This window comes from Momordica charantia, assembly GCF_013281855.1.
Source record: "Momordica charantia cultivar OHB3-1 chromosome 11 unlocalized genomic scaffold, Mcharantia_2.0 BLBB01000011.1, whole genome shotgun sequence".
NCBI lineage: Eukaryota > Viridiplantae > Streptophyta > Magnoliopsida > Cucurbitales > Cucurbitaceae > Momordica > Momordica charantia.
The window spans coordinates 21,101,337-21,127,420 of record NW_028275159.1 but is presented as its reverse complement, the minus strand read 5'-3'; the positions used below and the strand labels follow the sequence as shown (position 1 = coordinate 21,127,420).

The 26,084-nt window shown below is 34.5% G+C and overlaps 1 protein-coding gene and 1 long non-coding RNA gene across 3 annotated transcripts; one reads left to right on the top strand and one right to left on the bottom strand.

Annotated features, from left to right (window-relative positions):
• The first annotated feature begins 4,990 nt into the window (after positions 1-4,990).
• Positions 4,991-8,854, top strand: LOC148208307 (uncharacterized). Its single transcript, XR_015789022.1, has 5 exons — positions 4,991-5,186; positions 6,894-7,239; positions 7,390-7,436; positions 7,524-8,552; positions 8,658-8,854. It is a non-coding gene; the product is annotated as an uncharacterized LOC148208307 (long non-coding RNA).
• A 536-nt stretch (positions 8,855-9,390) lies between these two features.
• On the bottom strand, positions 9,391-24,586 carry LOC111012131 (TMV resistance protein N). 2 transcript variants are annotated; one of them, XM_022286182.2, is made up of 8 exons: positions 24,003-24,586; positions 17,941-19,030; positions 17,208-17,483; positions 15,612-16,727; positions 13,809-14,419; positions 13,073-13,238; positions 11,904-12,617; positions 9,391-10,168 (listed from the first exon to the last, which is right to left on the bottom strand). In XM_022286182.2, the coding sequence occupies exons 1-8, from the start codon at positions 24,512-24,514 to the stop codon at positions 9,668-9,670; spliced, it is 4,986 nt and encodes a 1,661-aa protein (XP_022141874.1). In that variant the 5' UTR covers positions 24,515-24,586; the 3' UTR covers positions 9,391-9,667. The 2 variants fall into 2 exon arrangements, with proteins under 2 accessions (XP_022141874.1, XP_022141875.1); XM_022286183.2 differs by lacking the exon at positions 24,003-24,586 and adding an exon at positions 19,451-19,932.
• Positions 24,587-26,084: the final 1,498 nt, after the last annotated feature.

Here is a 26,084-nt window from a genome sequence, read left to right as displayed (position 1 = left end):
CATCCCAATCATCCTCAAAACGAAGTACTTCATACTTCTTCTCAAACTCAGCCAAGGTTAGGTCTACATTATCATCGAAGTACAGGGCCCTAAGGCTACGAGAATAGGTGTCCTTCATAACGGTGGCTGTCGAATATTTTAGGCCGCTAATTAAATCAAATTCTCTCCGTCCAAAGGACACCTTACTACCAAGAAAGTTAAAACTCATGGTGTCCTTACGACTCTCATTTACCTCCCTAAGCAGCAGACAATGAATTAGTGGCCCGTTAAAGACAAGATCCACATCAAGCAAATGCCCAACTGCAGTCTTCCTAAATAAACGAAGCTGACCGGGGGTAAGTTTCTTCTTAATAGCCTCGGATGTCTTCGCTAGGTGCGATAGACAGGTGAGCTAGGACGAGACATACAACGCGAGAGGGACCTTCGGTACCAAATCCATTTCCTATAAGTAAATACACACAAACATTTACACTCAGATTCAAACCATCAAGTTTACACTGAACTAAACCATATATGGTCATAAATGAACACTGTTTAATAACTCACTAAATAATTCGGGCAAAATATATATTACTGTTAACAAAGTTTACATTCTGTAATTTTCCTCGGGTACAACCTCGGGTAAGATCGGGCCCGAGAAATTTCACAGAATATAGACTACACAAAAATATGTAAAGTCGCTCAACGTTTGTAAGCTTCTATCATTTTTCTCGGGTTGACCTCGGGTGAGGTTATGCCCAATGTATTCAGCTTAGGCTGAACCTCGAGGTTCCTAAGGTAAGCTCGAGGTTGGATTTCTTTCAAATACCTCGCGCGAGGTCAACCCGAGGTACTTGAAAGAAATCCAACCTTGAGCTTACCTCGAGGAACCTCGAGGTTCAGCCTCAAGCATCTGACGAATACCTCGTGCTCAACCTCACCCGATATCGACCCGAGAAAAATGGCAGAGCTCTCCTCCTTCTTCAACCTCCCAACACACTTAGAACGGTTCCCTCCCACATACCTCAAAACTCAATTTCAGCTCAAAAATCAATTTCGGCAGAACAACAATGAAGGAAATCACAGCAGAACAACCTCCCAATAATGGAACGAACAAAATAAAGTAAAATTGAACAGCGAAATCACTCATTCATGTACATGGTCAACAAGATACAGTGCTGGTGTTCATGAATCAATGGAAAAAAACCCATTCAACATGAAAAAACGTAGCCCTAAACCCATGGAACAGTGGAAAAATTGAACTTACCTTGAGCGATTTCGAACGGAGACGGAGCGGGAGAAGACGACTCACGCGAACGGAGAAGGAGAAGATAACTCACGCAAACAGAAAAGGAAAAGACGAACGGAGAAGGAGAAGAGGAACGACGACTGAAAACGGAGAGAAATTGGGAAAGTTAGAACGGTCCAATTTTTTGAACGAAGGGTACTATAGTAATTTCGCTACCTATAAAAATTAATTTAATATTCAAGTGGGTCATTAGGGCACAATAAAAGAAAGAGGGTTATTTGAGCATTTCAAAAGTTTTTGAAGGTCATTTGAGTCAATAGCCCAAAGAATAATGGCGGTGTCAACACTCTTGTTGGGGACCAAATGGTGTTAACACTCGTGTTGGGGAACAAGCGCTCAGATGAATCACACATAATCAGTCATAAGGTAAAGATGGGGGGTTGAGAGGAAAAGGTTGGAATTGCAATGTTGGTAGGGTGATGAGGACAAAAGGGAGAGAGGGTGGTGTGGGCTGAGAAAGTCTAGAAGCTATAGGTGAGGGTGGTTCAGCAAAGGGGAGACAAATTCATCAAATATCACATGACGCATGACAAATAATTTTTTGGAGCATGGATCAGAGCAAATGTAGTCTTTTTTCTTGAGATAATATCCAAAGAAAACACATCGATTAGTGCAAAGGGTGTAACTTATTCTTGGAACAGGGACGAAGTAAGGGATAATAGGCACAACTAAATAAAGTAATGTTCAAAGGGACAAACATTATCAAGAGAGTGAGAGGGAAGACAATTAATGAGAAAATACTGTAGTTGCAAAGACAACCTTGGAAAGCATGATTCATCCGATTATAATAGTATAATGCATTGTGGTCGAACTTTCCACAGATTTCACGATGTACTTTGTTAGATTTTGGGCTCATCAGGGTGAGAAGCTGAGTAACCATGAAGGATTGGTGATATCGGTGTAAAGGAAGAAGATTGGGGTTGAAGTTGAGTTGAGAATTGCAAAAAAACTACCACTGCCTCCATGATTATTGGGACCACGAGAGGGATTGCAGACTACAACCACGAGAAGGACTAGACTGTGGTTGATAGTTAGCCACTATGGTAGTACATTGAAACATGGATTCAACACACCGCTTTGCTTGAGAGGAGATTTCAACTTCCTCAACCTTTTGTTGAAAATGAAGTTCTTCCACATGAAAAGAAGTAGAGTAGCTGCAAAGAGAGGTGCAGAAAACAATGTACTCTTGAGGTATGCCATTCAAGGTGTCGATAAGGATGTACTCTTTGTCATTGTAGACACAAAGAGTGGATAATTTGTCATGGATGATTTTGATTTGTTAAATACCGTCAATGGGCTTGGCTCCGTTTTTATGGATTTTCTGTCATTTATATTTCAAATCAATTATATTAATACTAGGATTTCATACTTGTTTGGAGTTATTGTAGCTAACAACAAGAGAGAGAGTAGACTAGGAAGTAGTAGGATTGATTAAGGTCTTCAATGTGTGGTCCTGGGAGTGCCTAAAGTCATATTTCGTATAGGGTTTGCATGTTTTGTCTTCTTGAATTGTCTTCTTGAATGTACTGATCAAAGAAAACTTATGAGCCGTCAACGTAACCATAGAGATGATATGCCTTCAAGGATGGAGTCAAGTTGATAACGTTAAAAGGCGTAGTTGTTGGGTCAAGCCTGACAGAGATAGGGTGCAAATATTCGAGAATAAGAAGAGGGAGTGAGTTGGAGAATTGGCGATCCAAGGTGAGAGATGTGGGAAATTGGTCGCCCTCGATTTGAGGATAAGTAGGGAGATGAGCACTAGGAGGATAAAAAAATCAATTTCAGCAAAACCTTGTTGGCAAATTGTTAGGTTTGCATTGAGTGCAAACAAAGTCCCACATTAAATAGAGTATATATGTAAGGGGCATCTCCATTGGTACAGAGTCTTTTGGGTGCAACCAAAAGCAAAATCATGAGTCCAAAATGGCCCTGAAGCGAAGGACGGGAATAAGGGTTCCTTGTCCATTAGTAGAAATATGATCTTCCATGACAGTTGCGAATAGTAAAAAAGTTTGGATGGCAAAAAAAAACTATCATAAATAATTAGGGTGCGTTTTTGGCAGGAAAAAACGCACCTTTCCGAATTTTGTAAGTTTTATGACAGTTAAAAACTGTCACCAAAAGTGAACTTTCAATGATATCTAAAAACTGTCACGAAAAGTGGCGGCACGATTTTGGCGGGAAAAAACGGCAATTTACGAAAACTTTAGTGCTTTATGACATTTTATAATTGCCAAGAAAAAAAATCAAGTATTATATGACAATTACGTGGACCATCTCGAGAATTTATGACATACAAAAAGTGTCACAAATGATTTTAAGCACTTTTCATTTCAGTCTGAAAAACTGCAGCTTTATAGATGATATTAATTATTTCTGGATTCTCCGGTCGTATCGAGTATAGATTTAGTATCGAATATAGATTTGTGATTAATAGTTTCCCCAAATACTTCATGAAATAATTAGAAAATGGTATTTCGTATAGTGGTATGCTTACACTTCGTAATTGTGATCTTCCTCTTCGGTCCCGAGTTTGAGCCCAGTAGATTTTCATTATTTTTTCAACCTTCTATTATTGTATTTTTACAAAAAAGTACTTTTTACAATTAAAAATTAATAGAATTATAATTTTCATTTAAAATAAGTAATATATATTTATGTCGTATCCATATTTCCTTGCATAAATTTAATTCATCATGAAAATGAAAATACGATGATAAACATAAAATAATAATAATATGTTATTTCTAGTTTCACTAAGCATTCCGTAAATAAAATTTCATATTTAAATTAAACCCTCATTTTTTTTATTGGAATGAAAGGTAGTTAACTTAATCGAATGCTTAGGAATTAATTTGGGTTTAAATTGGAACTAGTTGGTCCATGAACCTCTAAATTTTTTATAACACGAATGTTAGATAGAAATTTTTTAATTAAATCTTAGTTTTGAAAGTTTGTTTTATTTTATTTTAGATTCTTGCCTAAATTTTTAAGAATATTAATAGCATAGTCGACACTGCAAGAATTATGAGTTTTTTCCACCGTTTTTATTCTCGACGGGGCAAACATCTTTTTTCCGACTAATGAATAATAGTCGGGACTTTGCAGACTATTGACTAAAATAAGGGTGAAGTTACTCTTACTAATGCTTTGCCTAATAGTCAGACAAAATTTACTCCTGAAGGTTTTTGAAATAGTCGGGAGAGGTTTATATATTCCCGACTCTTTTATTATATAGTTAGACAAAATTTGTTCTTGATTTTTTTTAATTACCACTCCCGACTATTTTTAGAAAAAAGTCGAATAGTGGACTTTACATCAATATTTTAATAAATTGTTGTGCACTATTGTTTTTATTTTTTTTTAAATATTACAATTCTCGAAAGTTTTCGAAATAGTCGGGACATATTAATATTCCCGACCATTTTAAAATAGCATCAGTAATGTTTTTATTAAAAATTACAACTCCCGACTCTTTTGAGAAAGAATCAGAAAAAATGGACTTTTCCAATAATTGTCTGGCAATATTGTTTTATTTTTTTAAATATTCTAAATAGACGGGAGAAAAGTGAATCTAGCCTATTTATAAAAGTATCTTTTTGTTTTTAAATTAAAAAGTTTTTAAAAATTTTGTCTTTTTTAAATAATTATAATTACAAAACTAAAACTTTTTACCATTTTTTTAAATGAACAATCGGGAAATGACCAATCCCTAATCCCTTTTTCTTTTCCCTCCTAGTCTCCTTCTCTTTCAAAGCCGTCAAGGCGAATCGTCTGTCGTCCGTCACTTTCGGAAACTGTCCGCTGCCGTCGCACTTTCGTCCGTCGTCCACCGCCATCGCTCCGTCGTACTGCCCATTTCTCACGCTCTTTCCTTCACTTGCTTCTTCCTTCCTAGGTATTGTCTCAAATTGTTTTGTTCTTAGTTTGGTCTGTTTCTGCTCTACAATTTACGCCCAACTTGCCTCTACTGCCGTCGATGAAACTATGTTGTTTCTGCTCTACAATCGTTTTCTTTTTTGTTCTTTGCTTGTTTACCTTATTAATGAAACTATGTTATTTTGTTTTTACTTCATGATAGGTTTTAGTTTATGAAACTTGTGTATATTCAAGGTAGCTATTTCGGACCCAGTTTTCGATTTCATACTTCCCCTTTTTTTGAAATTCCAAGTTAGGGCTTTGATTTTGCACGATGATCCATTAGAGCGTACGAGATCAATTTTCAGTGTTGTTTCTTTGAGATCTTTTTTTTCTTGGTTTCTATTTATTTGTAAGTTAATTTTAACGTGTTCTGTTGTGGAGGGCCATCATTCATTATTGTGATTAAGCTATTTAGTTAATTGGTTATGGCTAATTGTGAAAAAGCATTGCTTAAATCATTTATTTAATGTCGAGGCCCATTGAAATTGGTTGCAATTACATGTATCACATTGAGTAACTTGTCCACTCATTCTTCTACCTCTCTTATTCTTTCACTCATTTATTGTGTTAAGTCTAGAAATGACTCCTGTAACTTGAATATTTGTTATGAATTTTTCTTCTTCTTTTTTATAGTAGCACTTGGTTATAGAGTTAACTATGTCTTTTTTATGGTAGCACTAAATCATTATAAGCTATAACATTCATCAACTGCTTTAAATATGGAGACTTAACTATGTCTTGGCCCACGAATCTAGCTTAACTAACCATGTTAAGTATTTCTAGAATTTGGCTTACCAATTATGTTAAAAGTTCCAACTTCTAGAAATGATTTCTGTATTTGTACTAGGTTAATAGTTTCATCTTCTTATGTTGGGAGTCATACAGGACATGTCTTTCTTTTTTCGTCTCTTTTTCTTTATTTGTTTGGTGGTTTGTTTTCACTTTTCTATCTCTCATTGATGGAAAGTTCGTTTCTTATTGAAAAAAGAAAGGTAGGGTTGCAGATGTTTGTTAGTGTTGTTATTAATATAGCTTAATCACAATAATGAATGATGGCCCTCCACAACATAACACGTTAAAATGAACTTACAAATAAATAGAAACCACAACAGATCTGTTGTTTCTTTGAGGGGTTTTAGTTGGTGTAGCTGGTTTGATCCGATTCTTGTATAGAAATTTGAAAAATATTATCGAACTATTTGGCCTAAGGATATTTTTGGCAGTCCATAGTCTTTTTGTTTTTTTATCGGTTTGCCACCACTGCTAAAACCTTTGCCTATTTCCTAGTTATTCTTGCTTATTGCCTTGTTATTTTTTCCATGTTAGTTTAGTTTAATTATACCTCATGAGAGTTGTCTAATTTTTAGACTAGCCAAGTTAAATAGTCTATTTAGATCTTTGCTAGCCTCCATATCTTTGCAAGTTTGTTTGTTTCTAGGAAACTTCACCTTTTAATGACCATTATACGTCATAGTAGTTTCTTTATTGGGATGGTTCTCCTTACGATACCTTTCATTGGATGATCTCCTGCTCTTGCAGTTTGATGACAAGTTTAATCATACTGTCCATATTTGATGTACTTTGAATAAACCTTAAAAGTAGTCTCAACCAGTAGTTTCTATTTCTTTCCAAATATCATCAATAAATCGTTTATGTCATCAGTTAATAAGTTGCCTCATATCAGGACAATGGACAAATCATGGATGAAAAAAAAAATAGATTGTCTGAGGATTATGAGTTAGGAGTCGAGTCATTCATCGACTTTGGGTTCCATCATGCAAATGGGTGTCATCTTTGCTGTTACAACTGTAGGATGATCTCATGATAACTCAAGACTTGAAAGAAGAGAATATGGACAAAGATGGGGATTTGTTATCTATCGCGCTAGGTAGTCAGGATCGGCCCAGACATGTTAGAGCAATAGGTTGGTGTATAACAAATCTGTCTAAAGAAAACCGCGTGCAAGTATTGACTAAAAGACTATCGGAATTGGAGTTGAACCAACTGCTGATGTTTTCATATCATTCCGGGTAAGTTTTTGTATTCGCCATAGATAAATATTTCGTATGTGCTAATAAGTATGTATTAACTTATAAGTTTACTGCATGCATACTATTTAGTATTGAATATTACTCAACGTATGTAAAGAGAAAATATCTTATATGAGTCAATTGTTGTAGGGCTAAGAAATATACAAGAAAAACCCTTTGCTCTGAAGCATGTAACGGTAAAGCATTTAGCTATTTCAAATATTTGTCTAGATTTATATATAACTTTCTCATTGCAGTGTATTATTTATATGTTGTATTCACAGAGCCCAAGACAATTGAATGCAGTAGAATGCAGATACTATGTCATGCGGTTGATGTGTGACATAGTCTACGCTCGTAATACAACAATCTCAGACTGCGTACGTATATAGAATAGTGTGTATTTTCGAAAATGTAATAATATTCTCACGATGCATTGCTTTGACTTTGATATAAATATGTATAAATGAAAGGAGCACCGCAGTGTTACACACAAGAACAATTGGATGTGATTAGGAGTGAGTTGGCAGAGTTCATACTCTCGCACATATACTTTCCACAGTATATGTGATATGTTGTTTTTTGGATTCCCCGCTCACATAATCTTGCGTTTTGTTGTCCGCTGCATATTGGAGATTGAAAATTTTTGTTGCTTGAAAGATTGATCGAACTCTTTTGGGCAATACCCTTGGCATGAACCATATATACTGTAATGAGAAATTGAGGTATGGTACTCTTATCTCTGTTCATGCCTTATGTTATTGACTATATTCTTGAACTGAAACATATCCTATGATCTTGAGAAGCATGTTGATCGGAGTAGAATTACTCGTTGTAGACTTTATATCCATTTCATATATTGTGTCTATCACCACTCTATAAAATTAGTCATGCATTATGTTTGTTATATCTTCTCAAGGAATGGAGAATGTAATACAATTAATGTGGTCATACCTAGTTCGAACTAGTGTTTCTCGTACATGTTAAACTGAAAGGATGGTACTTCGTCAGAAATTTGTTGTTATTCTTTATCTAAGTATATCTTATGATCCATGAATAGCATGCTCGTTAGATTGAACGAGTTCATCTTGATATTGTACTTTATCCAAAACACCACCATGCCCACCCACCCTACAAAAAAAGAGAGTATTCATTCTGCACAAACTAATGTACGAAGTTAGATTTGTGTTTTCTTAATTGTTTGTTTTGGATATGTTGTTCAACATGTGGGAGCGAGGGTTGAAGGAAGCAGGAGCGAGACTTTTTATAATACGTTTGCGCTATTTTGTAATTTTACCTTTCACGTTTACACGGTATGAGCTCTAACACATAATAGTAATATGTTAGATACATTTGTTGTAGTTTGACCTTTCAGAGATACTATTGTCAAATATTTGAAGTTTGTTTTAATTGCTTAGGTCTTTCAAGAAGAGCCTGGAGAACCATGACAGGTACTACTTGGATTACTTGGAATATTGACTGTTGGGTCATTTTTTGTTCGGTTAGCAGTTACTTGGTATGTAGATTGTTTATGTACGGGGTTGATGGACATAAAAACACCTCGTTGATATATATATAATTTGTTATATGTATACACTTTATATTTGCAAGTGGATTGGTGTGCTAATGCATATATTTGTGTATGTAAAATACGTCACAATTGACAGGTACTGGGTACAACTATGCAAAGCGATTTTTAAAAACATTTCAAAACAGGTTTATGTGATTCATAAATTTCAACAATATAGGTTTCGTGACAATAAAAAAACATTCAAAACTGTTTCGTGACAATTAAAAAATGTCATTGAAGGCCTTCTATTGATATTTTGAAACACGATAGTTGACATTAAGTGTACCATGATAGTTTAAAATTGTCGTTATAAACTTCTTCATGACATTTTTTGCGATCATAAATTATTGTCATTACTAAACATAAACATGATAGTTAAAACTGACAATATTGACCGTTAAAATTATCACTATAAAAGTTCTCATGACAGTTATAAATAGTCGTTGTTAAGTTTCTCTTCGTTAAAAAAAAAAATTCAATCTTGAACTGTGACATTTATTTAATTGTAAATGCATTGATGACAATATTTCAAATTTGTCATCTCCTCTTTCTTGATGTCTTAGTAGATGACACAAAAAAAAAAAAAAATTATCAAATGACAGTTTTTAACTGTCACCGAAGCCCGAATTTCTACTCATAATCCAATATTTTCCAAGAATTTGTTAGGATTAATAGGAGGAGTCGAATGTCTGAGACTCCGATACAATGTAAAGGTAAATGCCACATGTATTGTAACCGATTCACAAAATCTCATATCTTTATCATGCAAGATCTCAGGTAAATAACAAATACGGTTTGGACACACTTAACAAAGACAACATTGGTTCCTCGTGAACAACGCTTTTATTTGCTGCTTGTTTAAGATGATTGTATTGCTTCCATCAACATCTTGTCAATCTTTTCCACATCTTGGTTGTATACTAATTGGAGTCCACAACATCGTACAGTCAAGTCTGGGGTATCAGCTTCGATAATTGCCCAAATATGAGACTTGTGGCGAAAAATGTTACCATATGTATTTTTTGGGCTGTAATAGAGCCAAACAAACTGTCGTTCATGAAGCCAAATGAATGTGTCCTCGGTGATAGTATGAATGTGGAATGGCTCGATTAATCCATTCTCAACTGCAAATTGACATATAAGTTCATGTCTTGAAGCTGAACGAAGATTGTTGAGAATTGCAGTTGGATGCTTGTTGACTTGGAAAAGTGTGCAAACTGCAAATCCAATCCAATTACTATTAGTGTACAGACTTGGAGGGAGTTCGATGGCTGTATAATTCTTTGTTGATTGTTGATTAAACAACTGGGGAATGTGTCGCCTAGGAATAACGAAGTCGAAAGTGGTTCCGAATCGATCCTGAAAAAGAGAAAATACTAACGAATGAGTTGATATATGAGAGAGAGGTAGATTGCACGAGAAAATATGATTTAATGCTATAAGAACAAGAGAGAATGTTCAACTATGTGTTCATGTTTAAGAGAGAGAGAGAGAGATTCTGCAAGAGAAAATAATCAGATAATGCATAGAAAGAGAGGCTGCAAGAGAAAATATTAACTCATGATTGAATGAATAAGAACAAGAGAGAATATGTTAACTAACGAGTTAATACATATAAGATTTAGAAAGAAAGAAAATAATCTGAATATGAGAAAAGTTTGTGCATAAGAACGAGAAAGAGAAAGATGGAAAAGAAAATGTTAGCCTAATGATTGAATCCATAAGAATTGCATAAGAAAGAGAGAAAGAATTAACTAAAATGCATAAGATTGAGAAATAAAGAGATTTTAAGCAAGAGAAAAGATTAACGAATGATTTCATGCATATTAACAAGAAAACATTAACCTAATGATTGAATGAATGCATAACAACGAGAGAGAACATCATTAACTCCGAGAATATTAACTAATGAGTTAATTCATAAGATTGAAAAAAAAAGAGACTAAAAAAAGAAAGATTAACGAATGAGTTCATGCATAAAAATGAAAGATAGAAACCTAATGATCTAATGCATATAATTGGGAGACCAAATATATTTTGGTTGAGAAACTTTTACGGAAAATACCGAAGTACTTATTGGTGAATACAACTTATTTTGTGTCCACCACCATTAAATTTTTTTACAAATAAAATAGATAAATGCAAAAATAGATAATTTTTTTAAATAATAAGTTATCAATTTTTCATTGGTGGTCAACATCGGTGCTCATTGTCATTATCTAATTCTTTTTCAAAGATTAAAGAATGAGTTAATTCATAAAAATAAGAAAGAGAGGCAACAAGAAAAGATAATAACTAATGGTCGAATACATAAGAACAAGAGAGAATATTAACTAATGAGCTAAAACATAAGATTGAGAAAGAGACTCTGCAAGAGGAAAAATTAATAAATGAGTTCATATGCATAAGAACAAAAAAGAGAGGTTGAAGATAACTTCATCCACTAAGTCATTCGAATAATTGTCAGATAGAAATCTCCTATCAACCATCATTATGTTTTTGTCAAGTAGGAGAGAAAGATAGAAAAGGGAAAAAAGAGATGTTCTTTTCATGTTTTCAAAAAAAAAATGAAAATTAAATGAATAGAGCTGTCAATAGTGGTCAAGGAAGACTCCTTAATGGACCGATCAGGAGGTAAGTATTATACATAATTTAATACATGAGAATGAGATAGAAAGTATTAACTAATGAGCTAATGCATTAGTTTGAGAAAGAACGAGACTCGAAAAGAAAAGGGATTAATGAATGTCTTGCATAAGAACAAGAAAGAGATGAGGATGTTGAAAGTATCTTTTGAATATGAGGGTTCATAATTGTGATGTATTTTCTACTTTAAAACTCTACAGAATCTTTTTTAAACAGCTATAAATTGAGGTACGTGTTTTTTTACCCAAGGCAATCAAGCTCCAATTGAGCAAAGTGTCAAAACACTTAATATATAGAAGAAGTTTGATCTCCATATTCCTTCTTCAGTCTAGGTATGTCTAGCCAACTTTCTTTTTTTGCCTCCAATATAGAAATGCAAACGAATAAAAACAAGAGGACATTAAATAATGAGTTAATGCATTAGAACGAGAAAGAGGTAGATATCGACCTTTAAATCCTTTTGAAGGAAAGAAGGAATGCTTTCCTTGAGTTGCAAAATGTGGTTCCCTCCCAAATTTTGAGCTGAATAATCTTGATCAGAATGACCATTAAGATTTTGTTCAGCCTCCCACTGTTCCAAACACAAATCTTGTCTTCTTTGTTCTTCCTTTTCCTTTGGATCATACTTATGAAAATGTATCATCCTCAACATAGCTTCAACATAAACTTGGTCATAAAATCCATGCAAATCCGGTGGACAACTCAGCACATTGTTTATAATCATCTGGATAAACCCTTCAAGATCTTGCTTATAAACTAGACGTGCACCACAAGCCACAGCTTTCAAGTCTGGGTTATTGGATAAAAATGAAACACAGAGATGCCTCCAATGATTTAATCTATACGGGTAAACAGCACGAGGCTCATAGAACAACCAAAGTTGGTGGTAATCATTGAACATCTCTTTGTTCAAGTAGAGTATTGATTCACGTTGCATTGTGTATTCATCATTTTCCACTTGATAAGAGAAGGAATGGGATTTTGTTGACTTCTCATCTACTGCAAATACTACAAAGAAGGCCAATCCCATCCATTTCTTGTCTTTGTGCAAATTTGGAGGTACCTTGATAGTGACTTTGGGCTTCTTTAGTTGAAGAGTGAACCAACTTCTTGAAATTTCTTTTTGGGGAAAAACAAAGTATTCGCCATAAAGCTTCAATTCCTGTGAAGAAATGGAGAGTAGTTAATTTGATGGAGACAAGTACTTGAAGGAAAATTTTTGGCAATGAAAGGAGTAACTCATTTCTATTATAAACTTTTGTAAAGGTCAATGTGTGACCCTTAAAATGCCTCTCAAGATCATGGTTCAGCCGGATTCCATTTTTTAACTGGATGCTCGTTTGAGCTTGTTGGACTCTGTAATACTATGTCAATATTCATACGTTTCCATTCTCAAAAATCAATTGGCAACAAGAGGAGTATAAATGTCTCTCTTTTCTTTTCAATGTGAGATCCTTAAAAATAATTACTACCCTTATCAAAACTAAGGCACAATGTGATGAAATTGAAAGTTTATGCATAAAAAATGATACTTGTACCATGTTTGAAGGTTAAAAAAATTTTTCCTACTTATATTTCTGAAAGAGAAAGATCAAGAAGTAGAGCACAGATAGAAACCTCAAAAGTTCTTAGAAGCACTGCCTTGAGGTTTCTTTTCAACATGATAATGGAGTCACTTTCATTTTCCTGAGCCTCAACAGATGCATTGGTACTAGTGGAACAATCCTCTATAACCTCAGGTGGTGGTCTACTCGGTCGAAGTCTTGGAAATGAGCCAATTGTCCTGAAACAATGCATTAATGTAAAGAGTTTTGTGAGTGAGGGAGAGAGATAGAAGAAATAGGACAAATAGTGTAATAATATAAAGGGAAATTATATTGCATTAGTGTAAAGAGTTTGAGAGACAATAAGAGAGGGAATGTACATGTACAGAGTTTGAGTAACTGGGAGATAGAGAAAGAGGGAGTACAAGGAAGATACTTGGCTCCAAAACAATGAGAAGCAACCTTGTCCTCCTTACTATTAAATGTTTGACAAGAGAAATGCAAAACCAGAAATTCTTTTTAAACAATAATGAGTTAGTTGTCAAATACTTAATGCAGACAATGCATTAATATGGCTATAACAGAGTTCTGTTAATACGTGGCTATAACAGAGTTCTATTATTCGTATTAACAGCCAGCTACTATATGGGGAATGTTTTTATGCGGTGCTAATTATTGAAAGGGTTTTAAAGGAGGAAGGCAGCCAAACAGACAGAGGGAGAGACACAGTGTGAGACATAGGGAGAAAGGCAGAGAGAGACAGAAAGAAATAGAGAAGAGACAGACAGACAAAGATTTGATTGAATTACCTTTGCAATGCATTTAACCAGCAAGTCTTGTAACGGGCTCCACCATCCAACAAACTAGAAACATCCACACGCTTCTGACGATTCAATATATGATCAACAATGGACGTATGGTATTTCCCAGGAGACCCAAAAAAACTCTTAATAATCCTCCCAATGAACTTCCCTGCGTTTTGTTCATACAGAATCGAGGCACCACACCACTTGACCTTCACCAATGGGTTATCAGTGATTATGGACACATCAATACAGCAACATTGGTTCAACCATTCTGAAATTTTTGTCATTGGAATGTAAAAAACCACCAGCCCATGTGGCGAATCCAGTTCATCTGTGTTGCCATCGATTACTAGGGCCGATTTTAGAGGGCATTCGTCTGTTTCCATCCGGATTATGAAATCACAAGAAAGTTTTGAATTATTGTTGTTGTTTTGGTGTTTCTGGACTTCAAATGCAGCGCCTAGAGCTATTCCGATTCTTGGGTTCTCTTCAGATGTGTAATCTGGAGAGCAGTGGGCCGTGATTGAGAATCCATACCTTTTGTCATCAAAGCATGCTATGAAGTTGGGATAGGGAATCACAAAATAATATTTCTCTTGTTGCCATGTAAGTACCTGCAAAACAATATTCAAAATGGTTACATTACGAATCGCGGGCTAGAAAAGGAACCAGCCCAGCCTCTTCAAGAAAGCTTTGCGTGGTAGGCGCTGGAGCATAACACTTTGATCAAACTAATGGAGATGTTGTCATTCACTTATATACTTATAGTCTTTCTTATTATCAAGCCAATGTAAAATTTTAGTCACATTCCTAACACTTATGTTTTAGAAGTTTTGGCTGATCAACTGCTACTACAGTTAGTCTCTATAATTTGATTAAACTTCACAAATCATCCCTTAACAATTTTTTACCAGCCTGCTCTCTCTCTTTACTTTTTTTACTACTCAGCTTTGTAATACAGTTAATAATCAACATTGATCAGCTAAACTGTTGAAAACACCACTATTGTCATGTAAATAAAATGTATATTCAAAATGGTAATGACTTATAATGGTAGACACCATTTTTTAGGTTAAAAGAACCAAATTCAGACTCTTAAAACTATAGTTTCAAACTTAAATTATTAAAACCATGCACAAGGACAAAATTAAAATTAAAACCATAGGAAGTAAGTTGAAACTTAAGAAATAATAGATATCAAATTAAAACTTAATCAAAAAGTGTACCATAAGAATCAATGGGCAATTTAACCAACAAAAATAATAAGAGAAAACAATTGACAAAGACGTCCTGGTATAAAAACAATGGACTAAGTAGACAAAATTGTCAAATCATATGGACTAAATTTAAAATTTTAAAATACTAAAAATTCCAATCGAAAATAAGCCCAAACCATAAAGAAACAAATTAGCAATTTCCAATTGACATAAAGTCAAGTATATAAAAACAAGGGACTAAATTGACAAAAGTAAAACTATACTCAAATCATACAAAGCAAAATTGAAACTTTTAAAACCACACCCAATCAAAATAAAGCTGATCAGCCCATAACAATTAAAATTGGCGACTCAACAAAAGAAAACTTGAAAACAATGGAGGACTAAGTCGAAAAAATTAAAACTTTTCAAATCACATACATTGATCCAAGTCGAAACTAAGCTCAAACCGCAACTTAACCCGAGAGAATTCATAAGATAACATAATTGACAAAGTACAAGTACAAAAACAAGCCAAAATATGGTATAATGCATAAATGGGTTTGCCCAAACAAGTCAAAAAGTTGTGGAGAAAAAAGAGACAAATTACCTCTAGGTATCGTTGAGCCATAGTCCTTAGGTGAATCGCAGAGAGGCCCAGCTGATCAACTTTGTAGCTTTCAGCTGGCTCAGTCGATATGGGACAACGAATAAAAGTCATCCCCATTTCACTCGAAGGAATATGTTTCTCTTGATTGTAATATTCCTTAAGTGAAACACAATCCCTCGCCTCCACATCTCTAACACTGAGTGGCAGCTTTGGCAATGACTGAAGATTACCACATTCCTCCAAAAAAAGATCCCTCAAATTAGTAAGCTGAGAAATGCTCTCAGGCAATATGGTAAAATGGTTTTGGCTCAGATGAAGAATTTCCAATGAACACAACCCACGAAGAAGATCATTAGGTATGTCCCCATCCCACAAATTGCAATCACTCAAATTCAAAACCCTTAAACAAGACCCAAAACTAAAGCAATTTGTCAGCTTCAAGCCTTGAGAAGATTGTGAGTAGTTCCTTGAGAAACCCAAACAAGGGAATAGTGAGTGGAGAAAATTACGAGACAGCCCTTGGCAATTTAGAATCTCAAGACTTGTCAAAAGTTGGAGAGAAAATGGGGCTTGGTTTATACAAGTACCAGTGAGATCAAGCTTCTCCAAGGAAGAAATATTTCCTAAGCTCTCTGGAATTCTATCAAGCTTTGAGCAGCCACGAAGTGAGAGAATTTTGAGGGATGTTAAGCAACCAATAGTGGTTGGAAGTTGGACGAGGTATTTGCAGTTTTTAAGATTTAATAGAACAAGTCCTGTTAAATGTCCTATTGATGGGTGTAATATTCTTATGGAAGTTCGATCTAGATGAAGCTCTGATAAATGGTTCATGTTTGCTGAAACCTTTGGAAAATTTTTGAGACTTGAACAGCCTGAGAGAACCAAAATGTTGAGGGATTCTAGGCTGAGGTTGAAGGGAATAGTTGTGAGTTGCTTGCAATCTTTGAGATCCAACTGGATTAGATGCTTTAGAGTGCCTAAAGATTGGTGTAGCTCCAACAATCTTACACAACCACTCAAAATCAATCTTTCAAGATTTGGAACCCCGGACAAATCTGGGGTCTTGGATAGGAATTGGGAGTCACTGAGATTTATCACTTTTAATTTATCTAAGCTCTGCAACAAAAAAAAAAAAAAAAAAAAAAAAAAAAAAGTTAATAATTTGATTTGATTAGCAATCTAGTAACCAAGTATGAACAAAGATACAACTTCTCATTGAAATAATGAAAAGATACTACAAGTGTTCAAACATACAAACTCCCTAAGGAGGCAAAATTGAAACTTTTAAAACGCTAGAGGCAAAATTGAAACCAAGTATACATAGATAAGGGGAAACATTGAAGCCAACTAAATTATAAGAAATGGCTTTAACATATGTGGTTGATTTCAATTTTACCCACGAAGTTTTGAAAATTTCAACTTTATCCACAACCTTTTAATTCACATCAGACATTTAACAAAGATGGCTAATAGATGGTGCTTTTTTTAAGAAAATTGAAACTTTTAAAACATTAAAAAGCAAAATTATGAAACCAACCACAAGTATTTTAGGGATAATTTAACAAAAAAATCATATACCATTTATCATTCAAGTACCTTTGAGCCCTTCCAAAGATGCTCAATGCAGCTGCAGGGCAACTCAAGTTCTAATAGGCTTTTGGGATGGAAATTTGATGGTAAACACTTTAAAGGGTATCCATGCCAATTGAGAAACCGCAGCTGATCAGAGAGATATTCAAGTTCTCCGTTAAGGTAAACATTATTAACTTTCAACACTCTGAGATTGGTCATTGCTGAAAATGACTTGGGATTCAACTGTGACTCCCCCTTCTCACTTGAATCCATCATTATGCCTTCAATGGCTTCTGTTCCCTAACAAAATCAAATGCAGAGATTTTCAGAAATTAAATCATAGACACATGCCAAATTTTCTGTTAATCAAACATTAGGTTAAGTTACAAGTTCGGTAGAGTGGAAGTTCAGTAGAGTTGTGTCTACCAGGTCTCTAAACTTTAATAAATATTTAATAGGTCCTTAAACTTCAAGTTCTTACTCTCAATTTTATATCTAATAGGTCTTTAAACTTTCAATTGTGTTTCAAATAGATCTCTCTAATCTATGAGACACTTTTTCAAGTTCAAAGATCTATTAAAGAAAAAGTAATAGTTCAGGGACAACCTATTAGATACCTTTTAAATTTTAAAATTTAAAGATGTATTAAACACAATATCAAAACCTTAGAGATCTATCGATACTTTTTTATAGTTTAGAGACCTGTATATTAGACTAGATCAACATATTGCTTACAATTTCAATTTGGAAGTATTACCTGATCACGACTTAGAGCAAGATTTATATCCTCACGAAGCCACAACCTGCTTCGTTTTTCAGGATCATTAGGAAACTTTTGGCGAACAATTTCCTGACCCATTTCTTGGATCAAGTCATGCATTTGTATCTTATCATGTGGAGCAGTAATAAGTGATTTCTCCTCCAAAATTTCTAGCCCAAGCACAGCAGGAAATCCAAAGCTCTGCAGAATTTCTACTGCTTGTCGCTTGCTCTTCCTCTTAAAAAAACATGCAATGTCTAGAAAAATTTTCTGCTCAGACTCTTCCAACATATAATAACTAATTTTTAACTTTTCAAGGATCTCCATATCACGAACTTCCTTCAACTTATCCACTGCATTTTCCCATGCCTCCATTGGCTTATCACGCAAAGAGGATCCAAGAACCTCAATTGCCAATGGAAGCCCTCCAGCATAGTCCACAACTTGGCTTGAAAGGTCAAAATAGCCTTCCTTCGGATGGTCTGCAAGAAATGCCTTCTGGGAAAAAAGTTGAAGAGACTCATCAATGTTTAGACCCTCAACATTGTATCTTCTTTCAATTCCATGAGAAATGAGGAGATGTTCGTCTCTCGTCGTAACGATGACTCGACTTCCTGGACCAAACCAATCGTACCCTCCCGCCAACTTTTGAAGTTGGCTTAGATGATTAACATCGTCAATAATTATAAGAGCCTTTAGATTGCTTATTCTTCTCTTGATCGATGTGGCTCCATCGCCATCTGGGATCTCAATGTTTCTTTTCATTAGAGCCCCTGATAAAAGTTTTTCTTGCAATGAAGTCAAGCTTTCCTCCTTTAAAGCTTCTTTGACTCTGTCCAAAAAGTAACATCCTTCAAATAAATGGGACACGCTTTTGTATATAATTCTAGCGATGGTTGTTTTGCCAATTCCACCCATACCCCATATTCCAATAAATCGCACATCATCCAATCCTATGCCCAAAAGCATGTTTACTTGGTGTAATCTTGAGCTAATTCCAACCAACTTACCGTCATAACGAAACAAATCAGGACGCAATTTGTTAAAAACATGCTTCACAACTTCTTTAATGGCCACTGCTTCGGACCTACGAAATTAAATTATCAGTGACTCAATATTTTTCAGATCAGTGAAAAGGAAGCAAAAGGAAAAATTGCCATCTATTCATGAGAGAGGAAGCCAACTTTCAGTTCCCACCAAAAATTTTTTGATACAAGAGAAGAACAATATTTAAGTATGAATGCAATAACAAAACAGCATAATATGTTGGAGTATGATTAGTCATACATATATCAGTAAACAAAAACGAAAAATGAGAATTGAAGTCGTTGAGCTAGCAACAAGGCACTGAATTGTCAACTCGAATATAGCTCAATTGATCATTAAAAGTGCATATATATAATCGAAGTCGTTGAGCTAGCAACAAGGCACAATATTAATCGAAGTCGTTGAGCTAGCAACAAGCACAATATTTCTTCAATCATATGAATTAACATATCAACATTACCAACTAGAATATAGCTCAATTGGTCAGTAAAACTGCAGTTTCTTTTACTCGAAGGGGCCGCTCAATTGGTTAGTAAAACTGCAGTTTCTTTTACTCGAAGGGCATGGCCCCGGGGATTGGATTCCACTCCCATGGTGGGTCGGACGGAGAATACAACCGGTAGCGTGTTGAGGGTCAATTTTTGCGGTGGTGGTGGTGGTGGCAGCGGTTGGAAATATTGCGGCGGTGGAGGGTTTACGGTGGCAGCGGAAGCCCATGGCGGCGGCAGTTGTTGAAAGTGGATGAGTTTTTGGAGGCCGTCGAGAGAATTCGAAGCGGGAGAAGAAAAAGGCATAAGAGGGTAAAACTGGTGAAAAGGACGGCTGTTGTTTATGGAGAATAATGGATTGGTGATCGTCTTCTCCATGGAATTGGGAGTGTAGTTGAAAGAAGATGGTTTGGAGTTTAGGAAGCTTGTTTAGAAAACCTGCGTTTGCCTTGGGGTAAATGCTTACAAATACTACGAATTCGAAGTTTGAGTGTTATATAAACTTTGTAAAATATAATTCTACACCTAAGCTTTTTTTTTTTTTAGGATGAAATTAATTTTTGTTTGAACCTTATTTATTTGCAAATAAATTTATCCCAAATAAAAATCTGGTTTATTAATCGATTTTTGGGTTATTTTTTTTTAAACCGTCACTAGTAGAAATTCGGACTTCAATGATAAACGGTTAGTACCATGACTCCAAGACACTTATATAACTGTCCTGGATTAAGGCATCAAGACAAAAGAAAATGTGACATTCATTGAAAAACTGTCATCAATATAATTACAACGATTGTTATAAGCTGTCTAGAACTAGTTATCCACCACAATTTAAAAATGTCATAAATTACTCATTTATTTTGGCAGTTTATAGATGTCACTCAATGAAGCAAAAATTATACTCTCCAGTTAACAAAAATGTATCGGATAATGAAAACAAAACAAAACAATTTTTGACATGTGGCAAATTATACTTTGTCCAAAAGTTTAGAGTATGTGTCTATTTGGTTTTTTAAGTTTTAGGAGAGACACTTTTAGTCCATAAAATTTGTAAAATAGCTCTAAATGGTCCATAAAATGTCGATTGCGAGAATCGAAGCGACACGCATTGAAAATACGCATGACATCAGAATGACAACACAACATTATAGCCTTCATGAAGGGGAGTGACAAGACCCAAGGTTGCCACTTGGTAGATACTAAATTCACATTAACGGTGACTGTGTTGGATAACGACACCTTGAAAAAGGAATCAATTCGAGCTCAATCATGAAACTCAGGTCTTGCCAACAGCCCACAACAAGAAGAAAGGGAAAAATGAAATAAAAGTCAAATCATACCTAAAAAACAAGAAGAAAGGGAAAAATGAAATAAAAGTCAAATCATACCTAAAAAAAAGCGCTCATTTAAGTTATCAACCATTATAGGGCTCATTCGAGCACATGCAAGTAACTTAAAGCATATGTTTTCAGTTAAGAGACCATTAACCTCAAACTGAGAATAGAGGAACTTATCGCAGAATCAAAACTTGGAGCATTATCGATGGGAGCCCTAGGCCCAATAGCCATTAATTGCAATTCTACCACCTGCCCTCGAGATGCCTATTCCACACCTAATGCAATCTCGAAACTCCTTGATTTGTGCAGGAGAAAGTGGAACCCGATCCCTCTTCCTTTGTTCCCCAGGACGATATCTAACTCGAACACCTAAACCAAAAGGTCACAGTTTCCATCTGACAGCTCCTAGTTCTAGTTGTTGGTCTCCTCCCACCATCTGCAATACAACCTAGACCCCTCTAGAGCATTTTCCAAGAGTGAGCCCTTTGCCACCAACCTCTATTGCATGCGGCTAATGCTGTCTACAATCTCTTACAGCTTATCACAAACCATCTCTGTTAAGCACTTTTCCAAATTGAGAAAGGCATCGTCGGTAAGGGAAAAAGGAAAGGGCACCGGGGCCACCGATCTTCATTCCCCAATCGAAGAAGAATTTGAAGAATCCAAGGAACAATCCATATTATCAGAGGACATTCTTCTTGAGACAAAACGCAAAGCGAAGATAGAAGATGGGAAGTCTCAACCTGTCCCCCTCCCTTAAATAAGAAATGTGAGGAAAGCTCAAATGGTGAAAAAGGACTATTATAAAAGAGCACAACTTTCAGAAGCAATTGATGTACCTTAAGCCTAAGGTTGACAAGGCAGCTCGGGAACACCCATGACAACTAAATTGACACATGCTTGCTAAAAAATAAGGCGTCATTAGAGCACCTCGATTTGGCTATCAAAGTGTGAGGCATCTTGAAGTTCCCAGATTCTATGGCTTCCCCCATCGGCCCAATAAATAAGGCCAACATAGGAAGTAGGACCATTATTATAGGGTAATATTGAGGTGTCACACGTCATAATAAGCCCATCTAACCACTCGGGCCAAGTCAAAAAAGAACCATTGAGACCAAGTGCACTGGGCCCAATCTCGAGTACACTGATTAAGTGCATTTGGACATCTAGTATAGAGGATAACCAGTAGGCAGGGTTTTGATACCCTATACTCAAACCATGATACACGTCAAATGATCACCTAGGACACTGTCACGCCCCTCCATTCGTGGGACAAAGGAAAAAATGTTGTCGGTGGTCCCGTTGGCAATTGGCGAGGAACATTGCTTCTTGTCTTTGCCTCTGCCCTTTACATTCAAACTCACTCACTCTCTCTTCATATATAAGGAAAATAGCAATCGTAATTGAGGTAAGTCATCTTCCGTACACAACTCCTTGTGAGAATTCAAGACACACTCTTAAGCAAACTTTTACCTTCGAGATTACTGATCTCTACTTTGTGATCTACTCCATACTCGTTTGCTCCCAACTTGAATTTTAACTTAAGCATTAAAGTACATTCAGCAGAGTACTACCCCGATGCTGTCTATGTGTGTAGACAACTACGATTTTTTAGATGAAGGTGTTCGTGACACCTACGTGATACTAACGTGTCACTTGCCCACAAATCAGCATTGCATTAGCTTTCACTTACCAAAATTCAATAATCTTTTTATATATATATTTTATGGAAGAACATAATTGAAAATATTTAATATATGCATTGATGGTAAAATTGACATTAAGAATTACCTTTTTCTTTTAAATACACGTTAATAATTACCTAAAATATTAAGAGGGCATTTGTTTCATGGGAATCCCACGTTTGTTTTATAAGAATGTAAGATACCCGAGAATATCTTGGTATTCTAGAATGTTCATACAATGGACATCTAACGTATTTTAAATGTTTTTTTGAAACACGGGTTTACAAGATTCCCATGTCGAAGATATCATCTTTTTACATTTTTGTTCTTCATTGGTTTTTCTTCGTATATTTACTTTCAACAAAATTTGTATTTTTATTTTTGATTTTATAATTTAATAAATTAATGGACTAATAAAGAACTTTATGCAATTAAATATATGTATATATTACATATATGTATAAAATAAAATAAAATTCAATTATATAATATCTCCATTTATTTTTAAATTTTGAAGAAATTATTATTAATAATATTTACTGTCATAAAATATATAATTTTTAAACAACATATTTTTTAACAATCAATATATATTGATATTTTTCCTCTTAAAATCAATTAATGCTATAATATGATAAAAAAAATTTCATCCAAGATAATTATATAATTGTCTTTTTAGAATAAATTTGAAAATAAAATTTATATAACATTAATTATTTAAAAAAATTTATATTAATATGATTTAATTTGTTATAAAAAATATATATACAAAACTAATATAAAAAAATAAAATATTAAATTAATAAAACAAACCTATTATATTCAATGATATCCTTTTAAATTTTCATACCAAACAAACTATGGAAGATGTCAGACATCTACGTATTCTAAAAACACATCTATATTCTCCAAAATAAACATGAGATGTCAGAACATCTAAAATTTCAAACATTTAAAAATGTTGGTCATCTATATTCAAAAAAACAAAATCAATCTAGGTACCATTTGCCTGAGCGGTACCATGTAAGCCCATGTGAATTCAATACTTTAACATTTAGAATTCCTTATTCTTTTCCGATAAATATTTCTTCTAAGTTAGGTTGAGTGTCTAATAACCATTAAAAAAAAAAGAGGCTAATCTTGGGTTTTTAGTACAAAACAAATATGGGTGAGAGATCCAACTTTTCCAATTAGAAATTATATCGATTCATCCCCTAATCCTTATAATTAAGCCTAAACTTTCAAAGTATATAACTAATAATACTGTAAAAGTAAAATAAATTATCGATAAAACTTTCCAGAGGACTCCTGAATTCTAGTAATATATAAACAAATACTTTTTTTTTTTTAATTTTACATAATTTCTACATGGTTCACTCCGTATGTTATGGACTCTCCAAGAATTCAAGAAGAGTTTCTCCTGAATATTTGGAGGGAAGTTTTCTCGGTAAAACACAGAACAAACAAGAATGAAAAATGAAGAGAGTCGATGGTGTACTTACTGCGAGTCTTTGAGATGCCATCCAGAGAGATGGCCAACTTGGTTCATGGAATCCCTCCATGTTTGAACTTCTTTAATATCATTCTCTTCATGTTCACAAAACGGCTTCTCAAAGTTCCCCTGCTGCTTCCTCACATTGGCTGGATCAATCTGATAGAAAATTGGAAGAACCAACTGATTCATCATCTCCTTACACATTACGATCTTCGCCAGTTCCTTCATTCGAATCCGATCCACGTAGTTCTCGGAGAAAACCACGATCGAAGCCCTCGATTCCTCGACCGCCCTCAGCATTTCGGTCACAGGTCTCGCTCCGTCGTCTTTAAAAACGACGATTCCTTGAACCGTTAGAACATCGTGGAGATCGGCGGCAAAACCACGGCCGGTGTCTTCGACTCTGTGGCTGAGGAAAACGTCGAACGTTCGCTTGGGAGGAGAAGGAAAAGAGAGAAGAAAGGGAGGAGGAGGAGAAGATAATGAAGCTGGTCTCGGCGCAATCGCCGGAGACGCCATTGAAGGCCGGTAAGAGCTCTGGTTCTGATAGTGTGGCAAATAATTTGAGTTTTGCAGTAGCTGATACTGAAATTTGTTTTCAACTCGACTGGCCGGCCAACATATTCTCTCTCATGTGAAATTTGATTTGATTTTTTTTTCCCTTTTTTATTATCTATTTATTTATTATGAGAATATAGTATTGAAATTGTGGGGTAAGAATTTAAACGCATGATCATTCCAAAGAAAAAAAGAATCTTTCTTAAAAATAGAAAATTAAATGAATTTTTTAGTTTTTAATTTTTTGCTCTTTCCCTTTTCGATGGTAGAAAGGTTGGAGAGCTTTATTTTCTTAGGTCCTTTTAGCATTTGAAATTGGTCCTAAATAATTTAAAGCTATACAATTTTAAAAAGATGAAAATGATTTCAAATTCCTGTATTTAAAATCAAATTGATCATTTTAAATCATTAAATTTTGTTAGGATGTTTATAAGAAATAAAAAAATATTTTATTTTACTGTTATGTCATTATAATTTTAAAAGATATAATAATAATTATTATTATTATATATAATTATGAAAGAAAGCAAATCTTGTAATAAATCAAAACTTGAATTCATGTCGAAGTTGAATCTATGAAAATATTTACGTGTATCTATGTGTCTATATATATACAAACTACGTAGTCAATTTTTTTTTTATTTGATGGGAATCAATAAAACATAAGAAATATTTTAATCTAGTTAAATTTTAGTAGTAGGATCAAAATGAAGAGAAATAGTTTGATTTTGTCGAAGTTGAAGAATAAAACAATTTTCTTTTTCATCGTACGTATTGGGATAATTCTATAAGTTTTTATCAATCCAAAGAGCAAAAAGAATCGAATAATTATTCTATGATTCATAAATTTTGACTAGATCTACGTATGGGATGAGTTCAAGTTTATCTATTATAGTACCAGCATGAATATAGCCTCCGCGAGATAAATGTATAACACTTTAGTCAGTATATCGAGGTGCATACCATAATAACATAAATTACATAATAACATAAATTACACGACGATTGTAAAGAAGTAGACCATTATCATGCATGTATTTATTGTGTAATTGAGTCCATCAATTGATCAATGACATGTTTTTCTTCTTCTTCTTTTTTTTTTTTTTTTGGAAAAAAACCACTTTTTGAGTATGAACGTTTGACTTTTGAGCAAAACAAGACAAAGATAGGTGGAGGTGGAAACAAGGAAAAATACTAAATTAAGTTATCATGTTTTCTTTTGTTTAATTTCATATATTGTGCTAAGAATAACGACAAACCCATAAAAAGGTTTTAAAATATTTCTGACTGATTCTTGGTTTTTGGACTTTGGTCTCTAAATTGTGAAACTATGACATCCTTATCCTTAACGTTTCCAAATATTAAACTTTTTCGTCGGTGACGTGAAACCAGTTTAAATTATATTTTTTATATTTCGAAATGCCTATTTGTTCCATAGATCTCAAAAGAATAACAAACTTTTTTGTTATTATTCTATTGTCAGTCTCCTCGGTTCATTATTATTATTATTACTTTTTGTATAAAATTATTT